The 21307-nt window shown below is 69.6% G+C and overlaps 1 protein-coding gene across 1 annotated transcript in view; it reads right to left on the reverse strand.

Moving 5' to 3' along the window:
- The window catches only part of PLEC (plectin), a 60646-nt gene that overhangs the window by 5096 nt on the left and 34243 nt on the right, over window positions 1-21307 (reverse strand). Inside the window, 21 exon segments of the mRNA XM_075415333.1 lie at window positions 657-800; window positions 2175-2300; window positions 5024-5221; window positions 5450-5609; window positions 7251-7420; window positions 7641-7760; window positions 7924-8130; window positions 9471-9626; window positions 9741-9911; window positions 10063-10191; window positions 10280-10477; window positions 10950-11024; window positions 11026-11106; window positions 12457-12612; window positions 14720-14821; window positions 16896-16997; window positions 17254-17376; window positions 18810-19036; window positions 19155-19386; window positions 19461-19664; window positions 19743-19961. Of these exon segments, the coding sequence (XP_075271448.1) occupies window positions 657-800; window positions 2175-2300; window positions 5024-5221; window positions 5450-5609; window positions 7251-7420; window positions 7641-7760; window positions 7924-8130; window positions 9471-9626; window positions 9741-9911; window positions 10063-10191; window positions 10280-10477; window positions 10950-11024; window positions 11026-11106; window positions 12457-12612; window positions 14720-14821; window positions 16896-16997; window positions 17254-17376; window positions 18810-19036; window positions 19155-19386; window positions 19461-19664; window positions 19743-19961 (3300 nt within the window).

The following is a 21307-nucleotide window of genomic DNA, read 5'->3' on the forward strand; positions in this document are numbered from 1 at the left end:
CCCTTGTCCCATCACCCCAGGCCCTTGTCCCACCCCGTCTCCAGCTCTCTTCTAGGCCCCCATGAAGTTCTGGAAGACCTCTCTAAGGTCTCCCCAGAACCTTCTCCTCCCCAGGCTGAGCAGCCCCAGCTCTCCCAGCAGAGGGGCTCCAGCCCTCGGGTCATTGCTGGGGCCTCCTCTGGCCCCGCTCCCACAGCTCCAGCTCTGCCCTGTGCTGAGGGCTCCAGAGCTGGACAGAATCACAGAATGGTCAGGGTTGGAAGGGACCTCTATGGGTCATCTAGTCCAACCCTCCTGCCGAAGCAGGGGCACCCAGAGCAGGCTGCACAGGACCTTGTCCAGGCGGGTCTTGAATATCTCCAGAGAAGGAGACTCCACAACCTCCCTGGACGCAGGACTCCCGGGGGGTCTCGTCACTCAGGAACGAGCCACCACCACCCAGGTGGGACCGGAGAGGCCCCAGGTGACCCCAAGTGGCCCCAGGATGGGGGAGCCGGAGCGGGAGCGAGGGGATGGACAGGGCTGGCCGGGGCGGTGCGTGCCAGCGGCTCGCAGAGGGTCCAGGTCTGCGGTGGGATCGGCGCGGGGCCGCGCTGCTCCTCGGTGCAGATCTGCTCCCTGCACGCGGTGGCACGGAGAAGGGGCACCCAGCTCACCTCCTGGAAGCGGCTCTTGACGACGGTGACCCAGGACTTGACGGTGACGACGGAGTCCGGGTGGCAGGTGGCGAGGATCTCCTCCCCCAGCGAGGTGATGCACTCCAGCTCCAGCTGCTGGCACTGCAGGGACTGCATCAGCTCCTGGGGGAGCGCAGGGACCGTGGCACTGCCGGGTCGCAGCCGCGGTGCTGCACCGCGTGCCCAGCGCCGCAGGCACCGGGCTCCAGCCTCAGGGTGCCTGGGACCCCAAACCTCAGGGTGCCTGGGACCCCAAACCTCCAAGCCTCAGGGTGCCTGAGACCCCAGACCTCCCAGCTTCAAGGTGCTTGGTACCCCAAACCTCAGAGTTCTAGAGACCCCAAACCTCCAAGCCTCAGGGTTCTTGGGACCCCAAACCTCCAAGCCTCAGGGTGCCTGGGACCACAAACCTCAGGGTGCCTGGGACCCCAAACCTCCCAGCTTCAAGGTGCTTGGTACCCCAAACCTCAGAGTTCTAGAGACCCCAAACCTCCAAGCCTCAGGGTGCTTTGGGACCCCAGACCTCCAAGCCTCAGGGTTCTTGGGACCCCAAACCTCTCAGCCTCAGTGTGCTTGGGACCCCAAACCTCCAAGCCTCAGGGTTCTTGGGACCCCAAACCTCCAAGCCTCAGGGTACCTGAGATCCCAAACCTCCCAGCTTCAGGGTGCTTTGGGACCCCAGACCTCCAAGCCTCAGGGTTTTTGGGACCCCAGACCTCCAAGCCTCAGGGTGCCTGGGACCCCAGACCTCCAAGCCTCAGGGTGCTTTGGGACCCCAAACCTCCAAGCCTCAGAGTGCCTGGGACCCCAAACCTCAGGGTGTCTGGGACCCCAGACCTCCAAGCCTCAGGGTGTTTGGGACCCCAGACCTCCAAGCCTTAAGGTGCTTGGCACCCCAAACCTCCATCCTCAGGGTGCCTGGGACCCCAGACCCCCAAGCCTCAGGGTGCTCTGGGACCTCAGACCTCCAAGCCTCAGGGTGTTTGGGAGCCCAGATCTCCAAGCCTCAGGGTGCCCGGGACCCCAAAGCCTCAGGGTGCCTGGGACCCCAGACCTCCAGACCTTAAGGTGCTTGGCACCCCAAACCTCCATCCTAAGGGTGCCTGGGACCCCAGACCCCCAAGCCTCCGGGTGCTCTGGGACCTCAGACCCCCAAGCCTCAGGGTGCCTGGGACCCCAAACCTCAGGGTACCTGAGATCCCAAACCTCCCAGCTTCAGGGTGCTTTGGGACCCCAGACCTCCAAGCCTCAGGGTACCTGGGACCCCAAACTTCCCAGCTTCAGGGTGCTTTGGAACTCCAGACCCCCAAGCCTCCGGGTGCTCTGGGACCTCAGACCCCACGTCTTGGCGTGATGGGACCTGACGCCCCGCGTCTCGGGGTGCTGCACCCCACAGCCTGGCCAGGGCTGGATGGTCCCAGCAGCGGGATGACCCGGGGCGAGGTCGGAGCCAGCCGGGAGGTGGGGGCTGGGGGGGCTGCCGGGCCACGCACTGACCTGCAGCTGGCTCTGGCACTCCTGCACGGCCAGCTCCTCCTCGGGGACGACGCCGTACTTGAGGGTTTTCTCCGACTCGGAGAGGCGACCCAGGAAGGAGTGCACCAGGGTGTGAAACTCCTCCGCCTGCCGCAGAGAGCCGGGCACCCGCTCAGCACCCACCCGCAGGGCGCCCGGGCAGACCCCCAGCCCCGCAGCGGCCACTGCGCCCGGGGACAGCCCAGCACGGGCAGAGCGGCTGCCGGCCCCGCTCAGACCCGCGGCGGGACGCAGCGGGTGCTCTGCACCCCGCCGGGGACCTGGGACCACCTCCCCGCCGAGGAGGGCACCCCACGCAGCGCACCCCGCAGAACGCGCGGCCGTCCCGCCCCGGGCGCCCGGCACACCTACGGCAGGCACCCGCAGCGCCCGGGCTGGCACCCGGCCACGGCGCGTTGCGACACGGCCGCGCGGCGACCCACGGCCCCACGCGGAGCCCTGAAACACAGGGCCACCCACCGCCCGGCACCCCGCAGCGTGGCCACACGCGGAGCCCGGGCACCCCACGCTGCACCCCGCAGCGCGGTGACGGAGAGCCCCGGGGCACCCCGCATGGCACCCCGCAGCGCGGTGACGGAGAGCCCCGGGGCACCCCGCATGGCACCCCGCAGCGCGGTGACGGAGAGCCCCGGGGCACCCCACGCTGCACCCCGCAGCGCGGTGACGGAGAGCCCCGGGGCACCCCGCATGGCACCCCGCAGCGCGGTGACGGAGAGCCCCGGGGCACCCCACGCTGCACCCCGCAGCGCGGTGACGGAGAGCCCCAGGGCACCCTGTGTGGCACCCCGCAGCGCGGTGACGGAGAGCCCCAGGGCACCCTGCACGGCACCCCGCAGCGCGGCCACACACGGAGCCCGGGAACCCCACGCTGCACCCTGCAGCGCGGTGACGGAGAGCCCCGGGGCACCCCACGCTGCACCCCGCAGCGCGGTGACGGAGACCCCCGGGCCACCCTGCGTGGCACCCGGCAGCGCGGTGACGGAGAACCCCGGGGCACCCCACGCTGCACCCCGCAGCGCGGTGACGGAGAGCCCCGGGCCACCCTGCATGGCACCCCGCAGCGCGGCCACACACCGAGCCCGGCCACCCCGCATGGCACCCCGCAGCGCGGTGACGGAGAGCCCCGGGGCACCCCATGCTGCACCCCGCAGCGCGGTGACGGAGAGCCCCGGGGCACCCCACGCTGCACCCCGCAGCGCGGCCACACGCGGAGCCCGGGAACCCACGGCCACCGGCAGAGCCTTCCCACGAGGATCACGGAATCCTGGAATCCCAGAGTCATCCAGGTTGGCAAAGGCCTCCGAGGTCACCAAGTCCAGCCGTCACCCCAAGCCCCCCACGCCTGCTAAACCCTGTCCCCAGGGGCCACCTCCAGATGGGTTTGAACCCCCCCAGGGCTGGGGACTCCCCCACTGCCCTGGGCACCCTCTCCCAGGAAAGACATTTGTCCCCATCTCCCATCTGAACCTCCCCTGACGCAGCTCGAGGTCATCGCCTCTCGTCCTGGCGCTGGTTCCTGGGGAGCAGAGCCCAACCCCCCCTCCCTGCCCCCTCCTCTCAGGGAGCTGGAGAGAGCGAGAAGGTCTCCCCTCAGCCTCCTCTGCTCCAGCCTGAGCAGCCCCAGCTCTCTCAGTCGCTCCTCATCGCTGTTCTCCAGCCCCCCACCAGCCTCGCCTCTGTCCTCCTGCAGCCAGTGCTTCCCTAGGATGCTTCCAGAAGATGCTTCCAGAAGATGCTTCCAGAAGATGCTTCCCCAGGATGCTTCCAGAAGATGCTTCCAGAAGATGCTTCCAGAAGATGCTTCCCCAGGATGCTTCCAGAAGATGCTTCCAGAAGATGCTTCCCTAGGATGCTTCCAGAAGATGCTTCCAGAAGATGCTTCCAGAAGATGCTTCCCTAGGATGCTTCCAGAAGATGCTTCCAGAAGATGCTTCCAGAAGATGCTTCCCTAGGATGCTTCCAGAAGATGCTTCCCTAGGATGCTTCCCCAGGATGATTCCAGAAGATGCTTCCAGAAGATGCTTCCAGAAGATGCTTCCCTAGGATGCTTCCAGAAGATGCTTCCCTAGGATGCTTCCCTAGGATGCTTCCAGAAGATGCTTCCCGAAGATGCTTCCCCAGGATGCTTCCAGAAGATGCTTCCAGAAGATGCTTCCCTAGGATGCTTCCAGAATATGCTTCCCTAGGATGCTTCCAGAAGATGCTTCCAGAAGATGCTTCCCCAGGATGCTTCCAGAAGATGCTTCCCTAGGATGCTTTCCTAGGATGCTTCCCTAGGATGCTTCCAGAAGATGCTTCCCTAGGATGCTTCCCCAGGATGCTTCCAGAAGATGCTTCCAGAAGATGCTTCCAGAAGATGCTTCCCCAGGATGCTTCCAGAAGATGCTTCCAGAAGATGCTTCCAGAAGATGCTTCCCCAGGATGCTTCCAGAAGATGCTTCCAGAAGATGCTTCCAGAAGATGCTTCCCCAGGATGCTTCCAGAAGATGCTTCCAGAAGATGCTTCCCTAGGATGCTTCCAGAATATGCTTCCAGAAGATGCTTCCAGAAGATGCTTCCCCAGGATGCTTCCAGAAGATGCTTCCCTAGGATGCTTCCCTAGGATGCTTCCCTAGGATGCTTCCAGAAGATGCTTCCAGAAGATGCTTCCCTAGGATGCTTCCCCAGGATGCTTCCAGAAGATGCTTCCAGAAGATGCTTCCAGAAGATGCTTCCAGAGGATGCTCTGGCTGCAGACCCCGACCTTTCCACGCAGGGAGGCCCTGGGCCACCCGTCGCCCCCCGTTGCCCCCCGGTTCGCGGGCTCTCACCTGCCGCAGCGCAGCCTCCAGCCGGGCCTGCTTGGAGACGGAGAGCTTGCAGACCAGGTCCCAGCGGGCGCTGAGCTCCTCCATCTGCTGCTGCAGCCACTGCGAGTCGACGCTGCTGCTGCCGCGCGTCAGGTCCCGCACCGAGCGCTTCAGCATCTTGATGCAGCTGGCGCGCTTGCCCAGCTCCTTCTGGAAGACCTGGCGAGAGGGCAGGACGGGGTGGGAGACGCCGGGGGGTCCCCGCAGACCCCAGACCCCCTCGCAGCAGTGGGGTACCCGGGGAGCCCCAGCGCTGCCCCGAGCGCTGGCAGCGCAGGCGAAAGCCCCGTCCTGCGCCCGGCTGCTGCCCTGCCCCAGGGTGGGCACGGGCCACCAGGGCAGAGCCCGGGGCTCCCCAGGGACCTCCCTGCGGCGGGGGACACCCACCTTGTGCTTGTCCATCAGGTCTCCGACCAGGTCCCGGTCCCCTCCGACGGGCACGTCCTCGCTCAGCTGCGGCTCAGCCCGGTACAGCCAGTCCAGGAGGGCCTGCAGCGCGTCCGTGAACTTGCCCGAGAAGAGCAGGTTCTCCTCCAGCTTGTGCTGCCTGCGGGGAGCGCCCGGGCTCTGTCACTGCCAGGGACGGGTCCTGGCTGCACCCCGAGGGGCCGGAGCCCGGCAGAGCTGGGGCAGGGGGTCCTGAAGCGGGGAGCGGGACGCCCAGGGAGGAAGGGCAGTGCCCCGTGCCCCAAGCCCGGGACCCACATGGCAAGCAGAAGAGAAGCATCCATCCTACCCCACCCCGTCCTGTCCCATCCCATCCCCTCCCCATCCCCTCCCCATCCCATCCCATCCTACCCCACCCCATCCTGTCCCATCCCATCCCATCCTACCCCATTCCATCCCACCCTACCCCACTCCATCCAACCCCACCCCATCCCATCCTACCCCATTCCATCCCACCCTATCCAGCTCCATCCCACCTTACCCCATCCCATCCCCTCCCATCCCATTCCATCCCACCCTACCCCATCCCATCCCACCTTACCCCATCCCATCCCATCCCATTCCATCCCACCCTACCCCATTCCATCCCACCTTACCCCATCCCATCCCATCCCATCCCATCCCATCCCATCCCATCCCATCCCATCCCATCCCATCCCATCCCATTCCATCCCACCATATCTCCTTCCATCCCACCCTATTCCATTCCATCCCACCCTATCCCACTCCATCCCACCTTACCCCATCCCACCCCATCCCATACCATTCCATCCCACCCTACCCCATTCCATCCCACCTTATCTCCTTCCATCCCATCCCATCCCATCCCATCCCACCCTACCCCATTCCATCCCACCTTATCTCCTTCCACCCCATCCCATCCCATTCCATCCCCCCTTACGCCATCCCATCCCATCCCATCCCATCCCATCCCATCCCACATTCCAACCCACCCTACCCCATTCCATCCCACCTTATCTCCTTCCATCCCATCCCATCCCATCCCATTCCACCCCATCCCATCCCATTCCATCACACCTTATCTCCTTCCATCCCATCCCATCCCATCCCACCCTACCCCATTCCATCCCACCTTATCTCCTTCCACCCCATCCCATCCCATCCCATTCCATCCCACCTTACCCCATCCCATCCCATCCCATCCCATCCCACATTCCAACCCACCCTACCCCATTCCATCCCACCTTATCTCCTTCCATCCCATCCCATCCCATTCCACCCCATCCCATCCCATTCCATCACACCTTATCTCCTTCCATCCCATCCCACCCCATCCCACCCTACCCCATTCCATCCCACCTTACCCCATCCCACCTTACCCCATCCCATCCCATCCCATCCCATCCCACATTCCAACCCACCCTACCCCATTCCATCCCACCTTATCTCCTTCCATCCCATCCCATCCCATTCCACCCCATCCCATCCCATTCCATCACACCTTATCTCCTTCCATCCCATCCCACCCCATCCCACCCTACCCCATTCCATCCCACCTTACCCCATCCCACCTTACCCCATCCCATCCCATCCCATCCCATCCCATCCCATCCCATCCCACATTCCAACCCACCCTACCCCATTCCATCCCACCTTATCTCCTTCCATCCCATCCCATCCCATCCCATTCCACCCCATCCCATCCCATTCCATCACACCTTATCTCCTTCCATCCCATCCCACCCCATCCCACCCTACCCCGCCCCGGGCCGCCCCGCACCTCTCCACCGCCCGGCTGCAGAGCGCGTCCCAGCGCTCCTTCAGCTCCCCCAGCAGCTCCTCCAGCGGCTGCAGGTCCTCGGGGAGCCGGGCCCCCTCGCGCAGCGCCCGCCCGCTCCGCAGCGTGGCCTCGTACACCGGCCGCTTCGAGCGCAGCACCTTCTGGAACGCCTGCGGGCAGCGGGCGTGAGCCCACCCGCGCCCCACCGCGGGGCCGCTCGTGGTGCCGATGCCCCTCAGCCGTGGCTCCCCCCGCCCCGGAACGGTGTCGGAGCGCAGCGAGCGCATCGGGGCACCGCCGTCCCGCCCCGCCGCCCCCCAGCTCTGCACCCCACTGCCCAGCCGCCCCACCGGGACCCCCGTCTGGGCACGGCGCGGGGCGAGCCCCCACCTTGTGCTCAGCCAGCTGGCACTTGATCTCCTCCTGGCTCGTGGCCGCGTCCTGCGGCCCCTCCAGGCCCTGCTCCACCTCTTCCATCCAGTCCAGGAGCAGCCGCCGCGACTCGCAGAACTGCGGCGGAGGGGAGGGGGACGCGGGGGGCCATGAGCCCCACGCAGGGGCCGCGGCGACGCGGGCGACGAGCGGAGCTGCGCGGCCCGCGCGTCGCCGCGGGGCGAACCGCGGGTCCACGGCGTCACGCTCCCGCAGGACGCGCGTCCCGCGGCGCCGGTACCTGCTTGGTGCGCTTGCGGGCCTCCTCCAGCGCCGCGCCGCGCTCCGACGCCCGCTGCAGCACCTTGCCCAGCCGCTCCCTGGCCGTCAGCACCAGGTTCTGGATGGCCGCGCCGTCCCGCTTCCGGCTGAAGTCCTGCAGGCGCGCGGCCGCGGCCTCCAGCCCGCTCAGCGTCTCGCCGCGGGTGCTCGCCTCCTTCTCCAGCGCCTGCGGGGAGCGGAGGCGGCTGGGGGCGGACGCGGAGCCGCGAGGAGCAGCCTGCGGTGGCACGCGGTGCAGAGCCGCCGCGCCCGGCCGCCGCGGTGAGCGACGCCGCGCTGCGGCTGCGGGGGGATGTCCCCTGCCGGCACTGCCACCGCTGCCACGCGGGACCCCCCGGGCAGACCCCTGTGTCGCTGGTGACACAGAACTGGGAGGAGCGGTGGACACCCCGGCAGGCTGTGCTGCCATCCAGTGAGACCTGGACAGGCTGGAGAATTGAGCAGAGAGGAACCTCATGAGGTTCAACCAGGGCAAGGGCAGGGTCCTGCACCTGGGGAGGAACAACCCCAGGCACCAGGACAGGCTGGGATGGAAAAAGATGAGGAGCTGCTGGAGAGGGTCCAGTTCTGGGCCCCCCAGTTCAAGAAAGATGAGGAGCTACTGGAGAGGGTCCAGTTCTGGGCTCCCCAGTTCAAGAATGATGAGGAGCTACTGGAGAGTGTCCAGTTCTGGGCTCCCCAGTTCCAGAAAGATGAGGAGCTACTGGAGAGGGTCCAGTTCTCGGCTCCCCAGTTCAAGAAAGATGAGGAGCTACTGGAGAGGGTCCAGTTCTGGGCCCCCCAGTTCAAGAAAGATGAGGAGCTACTGGAGAGGGTCCAGTTCTCGGCTCCCCAGTTCCAGAAAGATGAGGAGCTACTGGAGAGGGTCCAGTTCTGGGCCCCCCAGTTCAAGAAAGATGAAGAGCTACTGGAGAGGGTCCAGCTCTGGGCTCCCCAGTTCAAGAAAGATGAGGAGCTACTGGAGAGGGTCCAGTTCTGGGCTCCCCAGTTCAAGAATGATGAGGAGCTACTGGAGAGAGTCCAGCGGAGGGCTGCGAGGATGAGGAGGGGACTGGAGCATCTCCCCTACGAGGAGAGGCTGAGGGAGCTGGGCTTGTTCAGCCTGGAGAAGAGAAGGCTGAGAGGGGACCTTATAAATGCCTACAAATATTTGCAGGGTGGGGGTCAGGAGGATGGGGCCAAGCTCTTTCCAGTGGTGCCCAGCGACAGGACAAGGGGCAACGGGCACAAACTGGAGCAGAGGAAGCTCCAGCTGAACCCGAGGAAGAACTTCTTCCCTCTGAGGGTGACGGAGCCCTGGCCCAGGCTGCCCAGGGAGGCTGTGGAGTCTCCTTCTCTGGAGATATTCCAGCCCCGCCTGGCCGCGGTGCTGTGCCCCCTGCTCTGGGTGACCCTGCTTGGGCAGGGGGCTGGGCTGGGTGACCCCAGAGGTCCCTTCCAACCCTGAACGTTCTGTGATTCTGTGATTCGTTGACCCCAGCCCCCGGCCGGCGCGCGGACGCTTGCCTTGTGCTCCTGGATCTGCGCGGTGACGGTGTCGAGGACGAAGCTGGGCGGCGCGGGCGAGCCGAGGAGCTCCTCGGCGTGAGCCACCCAGCGCAGCAGCTCCTGCGCGGTGCCGTGGAACTCGGTGGTGACCGTCAGCCCCTCGGCCAGGCGCTCCTGCGGGCGGGCGGACGCGCTGGCGCGGGCGGGCGCGGGCGCGGGCGGAACGCCGAGACGGCGCAGGCTCAGCACCCCCCGTGCCGGCGGCAAGCCCCGCGCCGCCCCGCGCACCTTCCTCTCCTGGACCTCGGCGTGGACGCTGTCCCACTTCTGCTCCAGGATGCGGAGGCTGTGCTCGGTGCTGCAGGGCCGGCCGCTGCGGCAGGAGCCCAGCAGCCGCCGCAGCCGCTCCCGCACGCCGCCGTACGCCGCCTGCTTGGCCTCCATCTCCCTGCACAGCTCCTGCCGAGGGGCCGCGGGGGTCCCAGCGTCACCGGCCGCGGCGGGACCGGGACGGGACGAGAGGGGACGCGGTGGGGGGACGCAGGGAAGCGCCGCGGCGCCTGGGTGGGTTTGGGGCAGCGTGGGGGTCCGGCACGGCCCCGCTGCTCACCAGGTGGGCGGCGAGCTCCTCCTTGGTGGTCTCGGGGTGGCCCCACGCCGGCTTGGAGAAGCAGAGCTGCAGCTCCACCTGCTCCAGCCACTGCAGCAGCTCCGTCATCTCCAGCGTGATGTCCTGCACCTGCGGGCGGCACGGGGGGCTCGGCGCCCGGCACGGGGGGCTCGGCACCCGGCACGGGGGGCTCAGCACCGCGGCGGCGGCCCCGCACCTGGCTGAGGTTGTTCTCCAGCTCCAGCTGCCGGCTCTCGGTCTGGCTGCGCACCAGGTCCCAGCGCTGGGCGAGCTGCTGCAGGCTGCGCCGCAGCCCCTCCGCGCTGTCGCCGGCGCTGCCGAGCAGCAGCCCCTGCCCAGCCTCGCTGACCGACTGCACCGTGCGGGCGTGCGACATCACGTCGTTCCGCAGCACCTGCGGGCACCGCGCCGCTGTCACGGCGATGCCGTGCGGAGCCCCGCGCCCCGGGGGCTGGGGACACGGGGGTGGCACCCAGGGCCGCCAGCCTGGCTCTGCTCCGCAGCGTTGGCACCGAATGCGCCGCGGCGGGCCGGTCGCCAGCGTGCAGCTCGCCGCAGCTCGCCCGCGCCAGCGCGAGCGTGCCCGGGCACGGGGAAGCGGCTCGGGGCCGGCTGCGGCCTCGGCTGCCTCCCGCCAGGCGTGGGGACACCTCATTCCTTCCATGCTGTCACCGCGGGAGGGGACGCGTTCTCACGCCGCCCGCCCCAAGCCGCAGCCTGCCCGACCCGGCTGCCGTCACCGCGGGGGCTCGATGGCGGGCAGCACCCCGCGACCGCGACCGCGACCGGGACCCCCCATGCCGGGTCCCCGCGGCGAGACCCCGGGGCACGTCCCCACGCCACGGGGGTCCCGCGGCCGCGCTCACCTTGTGCTTGGCCAGCTCGATCTCGCAGCTCTGCAGGTCGGGGCGCAGCGGCGTCGGGCCCCGCAGCTGCTCGCCCCGCGCGGCGCAGCCACGCCAGCAGCTCCTCCAGCTGGTGCTGGAACTGCCCCAGCCCCAGCAGCGCCGCCTCCAGCTGGTGCTGCCCGCGGCGACGCCGGCGCCGGTCGGGGAGAGCGGCGGGGGACCCCGCCACGTGCCCACAGTGCCCCACGCGCCCACCCAGCTCCACGCACCCAGCACCCGCACGGCCACACGCGCCCACATGGCCCCACGCGCCCACAGTGCCCCACGCGCCCACCCAGCACCGTGCACCCAGCGCCCACATGGTCCCACGCGCCCACAGTGCCCCAGGGACCACACACCCAGTGCCCACATGGTCCCACGCACCCACCCAGCACCATGCACCCAGCACCCACATGGTCCCACGCGCCCACCCAGCACCACGCACCCAGTGTCTGCACCCATGAGCCCACCCAGCCCCACACGCCCACCCAGCACCGTGCACCCAGCATCCGCATGGTCCCACGCGCCCACAGTGCCCCAGGGACCACACACCCAGTGCCCACAGTGCCCCACGCACCCACCCAGCACCGTGCACCCAGCACCTGCATGGCCCCACGCACCCACCCAGCACCACGCACCCACCCAGCACCATGCACCCAGCACCCGCATGGTCCCACGCGCCCACCCAGCCCCACGCACCCAACACCCACATGGTCCCACGTGCCCACCCAACCCAAACACCCAGCACCCGCATGGCCCCACGCGCCCACAGTGCCCCAGTGCCCACATGGTCCCACGCGCCCACAGTGCCCCAGGGACCACACACCCAGTGCCCACAGTGCCCCACGCACCCACCCAGCACCATGCACCCAGTGTCTGCACCCATGTGCCCACCCAGCCCCACGCACCCACCCAGCCCCACGCACCCAGCACCTGCATGGTCCCACGCGCCCACCCAACCCAAACACCCAGTGCCCACAGTGCCCCACGCACCCACCCAGCCCCGTGCACCCGGCACCCGCATGGCCCCACGCGCCCACAGTGCCCCAGGGACCACACACCCAGTGCCCACATGGTCCCACACACCCACCCAGCACCACGCACCCAGCACCTGCATGGTCCCAGGCACCCACCCAACCCAAACACCCAGTGCCCACAGTGCCCCACGCACCCACCCAGCACCATGCACCCAGCACCCGCACGGCCCCACGCGCCCACAGTGCCCCACGCACCCACCCAGCACCGTGCACCCAGCACCCGCATGGCCCCACGCGCCCACAGTGCCCCAAGCACCGCATGGCACAGTGCACCCAGCGCCCGCATCGCCCACCCAGCGCCCCGTGCACTGTGGCTCTTGCCTGGTGCCGGTGGCAGACCCGGTTGCCAGCTTGGGTGCCACCACCGCCTCCCAGACCCCCATGCCCCCGTGCCCCGGCCAGCTGTGCCCACCCAGCCCTGCCAGGGCACCCCGGGGACCCCTGCCCACCTGGCGGCCCACGATCTCCTCCTCGAGGCGGTCCCAGCGCCGGCGGAAGTCGCTGAGCGGGGCCGGGGGGTCCCCCTGCCCCGCACCCCCCGGGCCCGCCTGGTGCCGCAGGCTCTCCACGTCCACCTTGCACTGGTACAGCTCCCTCTTGAACTCCTGCAGGGCAGCGGGCAGCGGGCAGCCCCCAGCCCCGGGGGTGGGCAGCCCCCAGCCCCACGCACCGGGACCGGGCTCTGCCGGGCCACCAGGCACAGCACGGCACGGCACGGCACGGCAGAGCTCGGTCTGGCACACGCTGCACGGGTTGGCACGGCGCGGCGGAGCACAGCGTGGCATGGAATGGCACGGAACGGTATGGCAGAGCTGGGCTGGCACACACTGTGGGGTTTGGCATGGCATGGTATGGCATGGTATGGTATGGCAGAGCCGGGTCTGGCACAGACTGCATGGGTTGGCACGGCATGGCATGGTATGGTATGGCATGGTATAGTATGGCATGGCATGGCATGGCATGGCATGGCATGGCATGGCAGAGCCGGGTCTGGCACACACTGCATGGGTTGGCACAGCACAGCACAGCAAGGCATGGCATGACAATGCGTGGTAGAGCTGGGTCTGGTTTGGCATGGAATGGCATGGCATGGCATGGCAGAGCTGGGTCTGGCACATGCTGCATGGTTTGGCACGGCATGGCACAGCACGGCACGGCACAGCATGGCATGGCACAGCATAGCAGAGCTGGGTCTGGCACACACTGCATGCTTTGGCACAGCACAGCATGGCATGGAATGGCATGGAACAGTATGGCAGAGCTGGGTTGGCATGCACTGCATGGTTTGGCACGGCATGGCACGGCATGGCATGGCAGAGCTGGGTCTGGCACACACTGCATGGGTTGGCATGGCACGGCATGGCAGAGCTGGGTCTGGTTTGGCATGGCACGGCATGGCATGGGAGAGTTGGGTCTGGCACGTGCTGCATGGTTTGGCACAGCACAGCATGGCATAGAATGGCATGGAATGGCATGGCAGAGCTGGGCTGGCATGCACTGCATGGCACAGCACGGCACGGCACAGCATGGCACGGCACAGCATGGCACAGCACAGAACAGCAGAGCTGGGTCTGGCACACACTGCATGCTTTGGCACAGCACAGCATGGCATGGAATGGCATGGAACGGCATGGCAGAGCTGGGTTGGCATGCACTGCATGGTTTGGCACGGCATGGCATGGCAGAGCTGGGTCTGGCACACACCATATGGTTTGGCACAGCACAGCATGGCATGGCACTGCATGGTATTGAATGGCAGAGCTGGGTCTGGCATGCACTGCATGGCACGGCATGGCACGGCATGGCATGGCATGGCAGAGCTGGGGCTGGCACACACTGCATGGGTTGGCACGGCATGGCACAGCATGGCACGGCATGGCAATGTCTGGTAGAGCTAGGTCTGGTTTGGCATGGCATGGCATGGCAGAGCTGGGCTGGCACACACACTGCATGGTGTGGCACGGCATGGCACAGAGCACAGCGTGGTATGGCACGGCACGGCACGGCATGGCATGGCAGAGCTGGGCTGGCACACACTGCGTGGGTTGGCACGGCATGGCATGGCATGGTTTGGCATGGCATGGCATAGCACAGCGTGGTATGGCACAGCATGGGTTGGCATGGCACAGCATGGCATGGCATGGCATGGAATGGCATGGCAGAGCTGGGTCTGGCACACGCTGCATGGGTTGGCATGGCACAGCACGGCACAGCATGGCAGAGCCAAGTTTGGTTTGGCACAGCATGGCATGGCACAGCATGGGTTGGCATGGCACGGCACGGCCCGGCCCGGCAGAGCTGGGTCTGGTTTGGCACAGCTCGGCACAGCTCGGCTCGGGCCCCGGCCGCGGGGCTCCTCCTCGTGGGGAGCCCCCTCCGCCCCGGGCACCTTGCGGGCAGGATTTGGCCCCCCCCCCGGGCAGGGCCAGGCCGCCCGTGCCCAGCACCAGCGCGTGCCGGGGGGCACAGCACCGCCCGTCGCCCCCCGCCCCGCGTCCCCCCGCCCCGCGTCCCCCCGCCCCGCGTCCCCCCGCCCGCCGCCCCCCGCCCCGCGTCCCCCTGCCCCGCGTCCCCCCGCCCGCCGCCCCCCGCCCCGCGTCCCCCCGCCCCGCATCCCCCGCCCCGCGTCCCCCCGCCCCGCGTCCCCCGGCCCCGCATCCCCCGCCCCGCGTCCCCCCGCCCCGCGTCCCCCCGCCCCGCATCCCCCCGCACCTTCAGCTCCGCCAGCTGCTGCTGCACCCCGGCCAGGTCCCCGCCGAGCAGGAACCGCTCCGCCACGCGCAGCTCGGCCGCATCCAGCCACGCGCGGAGCCGCTGGCGGCGGGTGGGGGGCGGGGAGCGCTCAGCACGGACCCCGGCACCCCCGCTGCCCACCCACGGGACCCCCGGCACCCCACCAGCCCACCCAAGGACCCCCAGCACCCCCGCTGCCCACCCAAGGACCCCCGGCACCCCAGCTGCCCACCCACAGGCCCACCAGCCCACCCACAGCACCCCGGCACCCCAGCTCCCCACCCACGGGACCCCCAGCACCCCACCAGCCCACCCACGGGCCCACCTGCCCACCCATGGACCCCCGGCACCCCAGCTCCCCACCCAAGGACCCCCAGCACCCCACCTGCCCACCCACAAGACCCCGGCACCCCAGCTGCCCACCCAAGGACCCCCGGCACCCCCGCTGCCCACCCAAGGACCCCCGGCACCACAGCTGCCCACCCACGGGACCCCCAGCACCCCACCAGCCCACCCACGGGCCCACCTGCCCACCCATGGACCCCCGGCACCCCAGCTCCCCACCCAAGGACCCCCAGCACCCCACCTGCCCACCCACAAGACCCCGGCACCCCAGCTCCCCACCCTAGGACCCCCGGCACCCCACCTGCCCACCCATGGGACCCCCAGCACCCCACCAGCCCACCCAAGGACCCCCAGCACCCCAGCTCCCCAGCCAAGGACCCCCGGCACCCCATCAGCCCTCCCATGGGACCCCAGAACCCCCGCTGCCCACACCCACGGGACCCCTTAGCACCCGAACAGCCCACCCACAGAACCCCCATCACCCCAGCTGCCCACCCAAGGACCCCTGGCACCCCACCAGCCCACCCACGGGACCCCAGCACCCCACCTGCCCACCCAAGGACCCCTGGCACCCCAACTGCCCACCCAAGGACCCCTGGCACCCCACCAGCCCACCCACAGGACCCTGGCACCCCACCTGCCCACCCACAGGACCCCCAGCACCCCCGTTGCCCACCCACAGCACCCCGGCACCCCACCTGCCCACCCACGGGACCCCCAGCACCCCACCCACCCACCCAAGGGCCCCTGGCACCCCACCAGCCCACCCACGGGACCCCCAGCACCCCAGCTGCCCACCCAAGGACCCCCAGCACCCCACCTGCCCACCCAAGGACCCCCAGCACCCCACCAGCCCACCCAAGGACCCACAGCACCCCAGCTGCCCACCCACGGGCCCACCCATCCACCCAAGGACCCCTGGCACCCCACCAGCCCACCCATGGGACCCCCAGCACTCCTCCAACCCACCCACGGGACCCCCAGCACCCCACCCACCCACCCAAGGACCCCTGGCACCCCACCAGCCCACCCCCGGGACCCTCATCACCCCACCCACCCACCCACGAGACCCTGGCACCCCACCTGCCCACCCAAGGACCCCTGGCACCCCACCAGCCCACCCACGGGACCCCCAGCACCCCACCCACCCACCCAAGGACCCCTGGCACCCCACCAGCCCACCCATGGGACCCCCGGCACCCCATCACCCTCCCATGGGACCCCAGAACCCCCGCTGCCCACCCATGGCACCCCCGGCACCCCAGCTGCCCACCCAAGGACCCCCATCACCCCACCAGCCCACCCACGGGACCCCTGGCACCCCACCCACCCACCCAAGGACCCCCATCACCCCACCTGACCACCCACAGGACCCTGGCACCCCATCTGCCCACTCATGGGACCCCTGGCACCCCACCAGCCCACCCACGAGACCCCCGGCACCCCAGCTGCCCACCCACAGGCCCACCCACCCACCCAAGGACCCCTGGCACCCCACCAGCCCACCCACGGGACCTCCTGCCCACCCAAAGGACCCCCATCACCCCACCTGCCCACCCAAGGACTCCCAGCACCCCAGCTGCCCACCCACGGGCCCACCCACCCACCCAAGGACCCCTGGCACCCCACCAGCCCACCCACGGGACCTCCTGCCCACCCAAAGGACCCCCATCACCCCACCTGCCCACCCAAGGACCCCCAGCACCCCAGCTGCCCACCCACGGGCCCACCCACCCACCCGAGGACCCCTGGCACCCCAGCTGCCCACCCACGGGCCCACCCACCCACCCGAGGACCCCCGGCACCCCACCTGCATGTCCTCCTGGTAGGCGACGGCGGCCTGGAGCTGCTCCTCGAGGCGGCCGCACCGCTCGGCCCACGCCGCGCTCAGCCCGTGCCAGGAGCCGTAGAGCTGCGGCGGGGGGCGAGGGTCAGCGGCACCGCGCGGGGGGCTCGGCGGGCACCGGGCTGGGCACCGCGGGCACCGGGCTGGGCACCGCGGGGCGGACGCCCGGACCCTCGCGCGGGGACATCGGTCCCGGGACGTCGCGGGGACGCTGGGTCTGGGGAGCGCGGCCGCCCCTTCTCCGGGGTCCGGCCGCGGCGCAGCTCGGGGACCCCCGCCCCGGGACCCTGCCGCTGGCTGGACCCGCGCCGCCGGCACCCACCTCGTCCAGGCTCCTGGTGACGTCGGGTTTGTCGGGGTCCCCGCACGCGGCCGTCAGCTCCACGCCCAGGCTGCCCAGCGCGTCCAGCTCGCCCTGCAGCGCGTCGATCTCCTCCCGCAGCGCCTGCGGGCCGGCACCGGGCTGGGCGCTGGCCGTGCCGCGGGGCTGCCCGTGCCACGGGGCTGCCCATGCCATGGGGCTGCCCATGTCGTGGCACTGCCCGTGTCGTGGCACTGCCCATCTCGTGGCACTGGCCGTGCCACAGGGCTGCCCGTACTGTGGGGATGCCCACGCCACGGGGCTGCCCATGTCGTGGCACTACCCATGCCACGGCACTGCCCACGCCACGGAGCTGCCCATGTCATGGCGCTGCCCATTTCGTGCCACTGCCCGTGCCACGGGGCTGCCCATGTCGTGGGGCTGTCCGTGCCGTGGCACTGCCCATGTCATGGCACTGCCCATGCCACAGGGCTGCCCGTGCCATGGGGCTGCCCGTGTCGTGGCACTGCCCATGTCGTGGCACTGGCCATGTCGTGGCACTGCCCATGCCACAGGGCTGCCCATGCCATGGGGCTGCCCATGTCGTGGCACTGCCCATGCCACGGTGCTGCCTGTTCTGTGGCACTGACCGTGCCGTGGGGCTGCCCATGTCGTGGCACTGACCGTGCCGCGGGGCTGCCCGTGCCGCGGGGCTGCCCATGTTGTGGCACTGGCCATGTCGTGGGGCTGCCCGTGCCACGAGGCTGCCCATGTCGTGGCACTACCCATGCCACGGCACTGCCCATGCCACGGGGCTGCCCGTGCCGTGGGGATACCCACGCCACGGAGCTGCCCATGTCATGGCGCTGCCCATTTCGTGCCACTGCCCGTGCCACGGGGCTGCCCATGTCGTGGGGCTGTCCGTGCCGTGGCACTGCCCATGTCATGGCACTGCCCGTGCCATGGGGCTGCCCGTGTCGTGGCACTGCCCATGTTGTGGCACTGGCCATGTCGTGGCACTGCCCATGCCACAGGGCTGCCCGTGCCGTGGGGCTGCCCATGTCGTGGCACTGCTCATGCCATGGTGCTGCCTGTTCTGTGGCACTGACCGTGCCGCGGGGCTGCCCATGTTGTGGCACTGGCCATGTCGTGGCACTGACCATGCCGTGGGGCTCCCCGTGCCACGAGGCTGCCCATGTCGTGGCACTACCCATGCCACGGCACTGCCCATGCCACGGGGCTGCCCATGTCATGGCACTCCCCGTGCCACGGAGCTGCCCATGCCACGGGGCTGCCCGTACCGTGGGGATGCCCACGCCACGGAGCTGCCCATGTCATGGCACTCCCCGTGCCACGGAGCTGCCCATGCCACGGTGCTGCCCACGCCATGGCACTGCCCGTGCCACGGAGCTGCCCATGCCACGGTGCTGCCCATGCCACGGTGCTGCCCATATCACGTGGCTGCCCACGCCGCGGCGCTGCCCGTGCCATGGCACTGCCTGTGCCACGGTGCTGCCCATGCCACGGCGCTGCCCGCTCCCCGGCACCGCCCGCCGAGCCCCCTCCCCGGTGCCCACCTGCATGGTGCGGAGCCGCGCGCGGATGGCCTCGGGCTCGCCGCCGGCCTCCTCCAGCGCCAGGACGAGCTGCTGCGTGTCGCCGAGCGCCAGCGCCAGCTCCGACAGCCCGTGCCAGAAGCGGTCGGCCAGGGCCAGCAGCTCCCGCAGCCGCCGCTCCCGCTCCCGGCAGCGGCCCCGCAGGCTGCCCCACCGCGACAGCAGCTGCGCCGTCCGCTCCTGGAGCCCTGCGGGGCACGGGGGGTTCGGGCTGGGGTCCCCGCAGAGCCCCGACGTCGCCCGCCGGGACGCAGCGGGCGCGGGGACGCCCGCCACGCCTGCCCCCGCGCACGCGCGCGCCGGTACCTCTGGCCGCGGCGTCAGAGCCGGCCGCCTGCATGGCCGCCAGCAGCTCCTCGCCCTGCGCCCGGACGCTCTCCAGGGCCACCCCCAGCTTCTCCAGCTCGCCCAGGGCCAGGCCGTTCTCGCGGATCTGCTCGCGCAGGTGCGCCGCGTCGCCGCGCGCCGCGGGCTGGCCCTGCACGCGGCCCTGCAGCCGCTCCAGGCACTCCCGCAGCAGCTCCACGCGCTCGCTCAGCTGCGGGGAGGGGACCCGGTCACCCGAGGGGCATCCCCAGGGGGGGTCCTGGTCCCCCATGGCCGGCTCCGTACCTGGCTGTAGCGCGGCAGCGCGTCCTCCAGCAGCGCGGCCGCCTGCCGCGCGCGCTCGCGGACGCGGCCGTACCGCTCCTCGGCCTCACGCCAGCGCTGCCGGAATGCGGCACCCTGCTGCGGGCTGAGCTCCGCCAGCTGCGCCGAGACGCGCTGCAGCTTCGCCACCAGCGGCCGGTGCTCGGCGATGGCCTCGCGCAGGCACTGCGGGCGGCGGGGCGGCCGTGGGTGGCTGCGCCGCTGCCGCCTCGCCGCTCTCGGCCGCGGGGTCCCTGCCCTCACCTGCAGCAGCGCCTGCTGCTCCTTGAAGGCGTCGGAGCTGATGGCGCCGGGGCAGAGCCGCACGCCGACCGCCTGCGTCTCCTCCAGCCACGGCAGCAGCTCCTCGTGCGCCTCGGAGAACTGGGCGAGCAGCGACTGGGCGTGCTCCAGCTGCACGGCGCAGGCTCCGCTGCGCTGGAAGAGCTGCTCCGTGCGCTCCCGCAGCGCCTGCACCGACGGCTGCAGAGGCGGGCGGCTCGACGCAGGGCCGGGGACGCGGCCGTCCCTTGGCGCACGCGGGCCCTGCTGCGGCTGCGTCCCACCCGGTGCCTGCAGGTCCTGCTGCAGCTGCATCCCACCCAGTGCATGTGGGCCCTGCTGCAGCTGCATCCCACCCGGTGCCTGCAGGTCCTGCTGCGGCCAAATCCCACCCTGCTGCAGCTGCATCTCTCCCAGCATGCATGGGTCCTGCTGTGGCTGCATCCCACCCTGCTGCAGCCGCATCCCGTCCGGTGCCTGCAGGCCCTGCTGCGGCTGCATCCCACCCAGCGCATGCAGATTCTGCTGTGGCCACATCCCTCCCTGCATGCATGGGTCCTGCTGTGGCTGCATCCCACCCTGCTGCAGCCGCACCCCATCCAGTGCCTGCAGGCCTTGCTGCAGCTGCATCCCACCCAGCGCCTGTGGATCCTGCTGCAGCTCCATCCCACCCCGCTGCAGCTGCATCCCTCCCTGCATGCATGGGTCCTGCTGTGGCTGCATCCCACCCTGCTGCAGCTGCATCCCACCCGGTGCCTGTGGATCCTGCTGCGGCTGCATCCCACCCCACTGCAGCTGCATCCCTCCCAGTGCCTGTGGGTCCTGCTGCAGCTGCATCCCTCCCTGCATGCATGGGTCCTGCTGCAGCTGCATCCCTCCCAGTGCCTGTGGGTCCTGCTGCAGCCGCATCCCACCCAGCACATGCAGATCTTGCTGCGGCCACATCCCTCCTGGCACACATGGGTCCTGCTGCGGCCGCATCCCACCCAGTGCCTGTGGGTCCTGTTGCAGCTGCATCCCACCCTGCTGCAGCCGCATCCCTCCCAGCACCTGCAGGCCCTGCTGCGGCTGCATCCCTCCCTGCATGCATGGGTCCTCCTGCAGCCGCATCCCTCCCAGTGCCTGCAGGCCTTGCTGCAGCTGCATCCCACCCGGTGCCTGTGGATCCTGCTGCAGCTCCATCCCACCCCGCTGCAGCTGCATCCCTCCCTGCATGCATGGGTCCTGCTGTGGCTGCATCCCACCCTGCTGCAGCTGCATCCCACCCGGTGCCTGTGGATCCTGCTGCGACTGCATCCCACCCCACTGCAGCTGCATCCCTCCCAGTGCCTGTGGGTCCTGCTGCAGCTGCATCCCACCCTGCTGCAGCCGCATCCCTCCCTGCATGCATGGGTCCTGCTGCAGCTGCATCCCACCCAGCACCTGCCGGCCCTGCTGCAGCTGCATCCCACCCAGTGCATGCAGATCTTGCTGCAGCTGCATCCCACCCGGTGCCTGTGGATCCTGCTGCGGCTGCATCCCACCCTGCTGCAGCTGCATCCCACCCT

This window comes from Opisthocomus hoazin, chromosome 3 (assembly GCF_030867145.1).
Source record: "Opisthocomus hoazin isolate bOpiHoa1 chromosome 3, bOpiHoa1.hap1, whole genome shotgun sequence".
NCBI lineage: Eukaryota > Metazoa > Chordata > Aves > Opisthocomiformes > Opisthocomidae > Opisthocomus > Opisthocomus hoazin.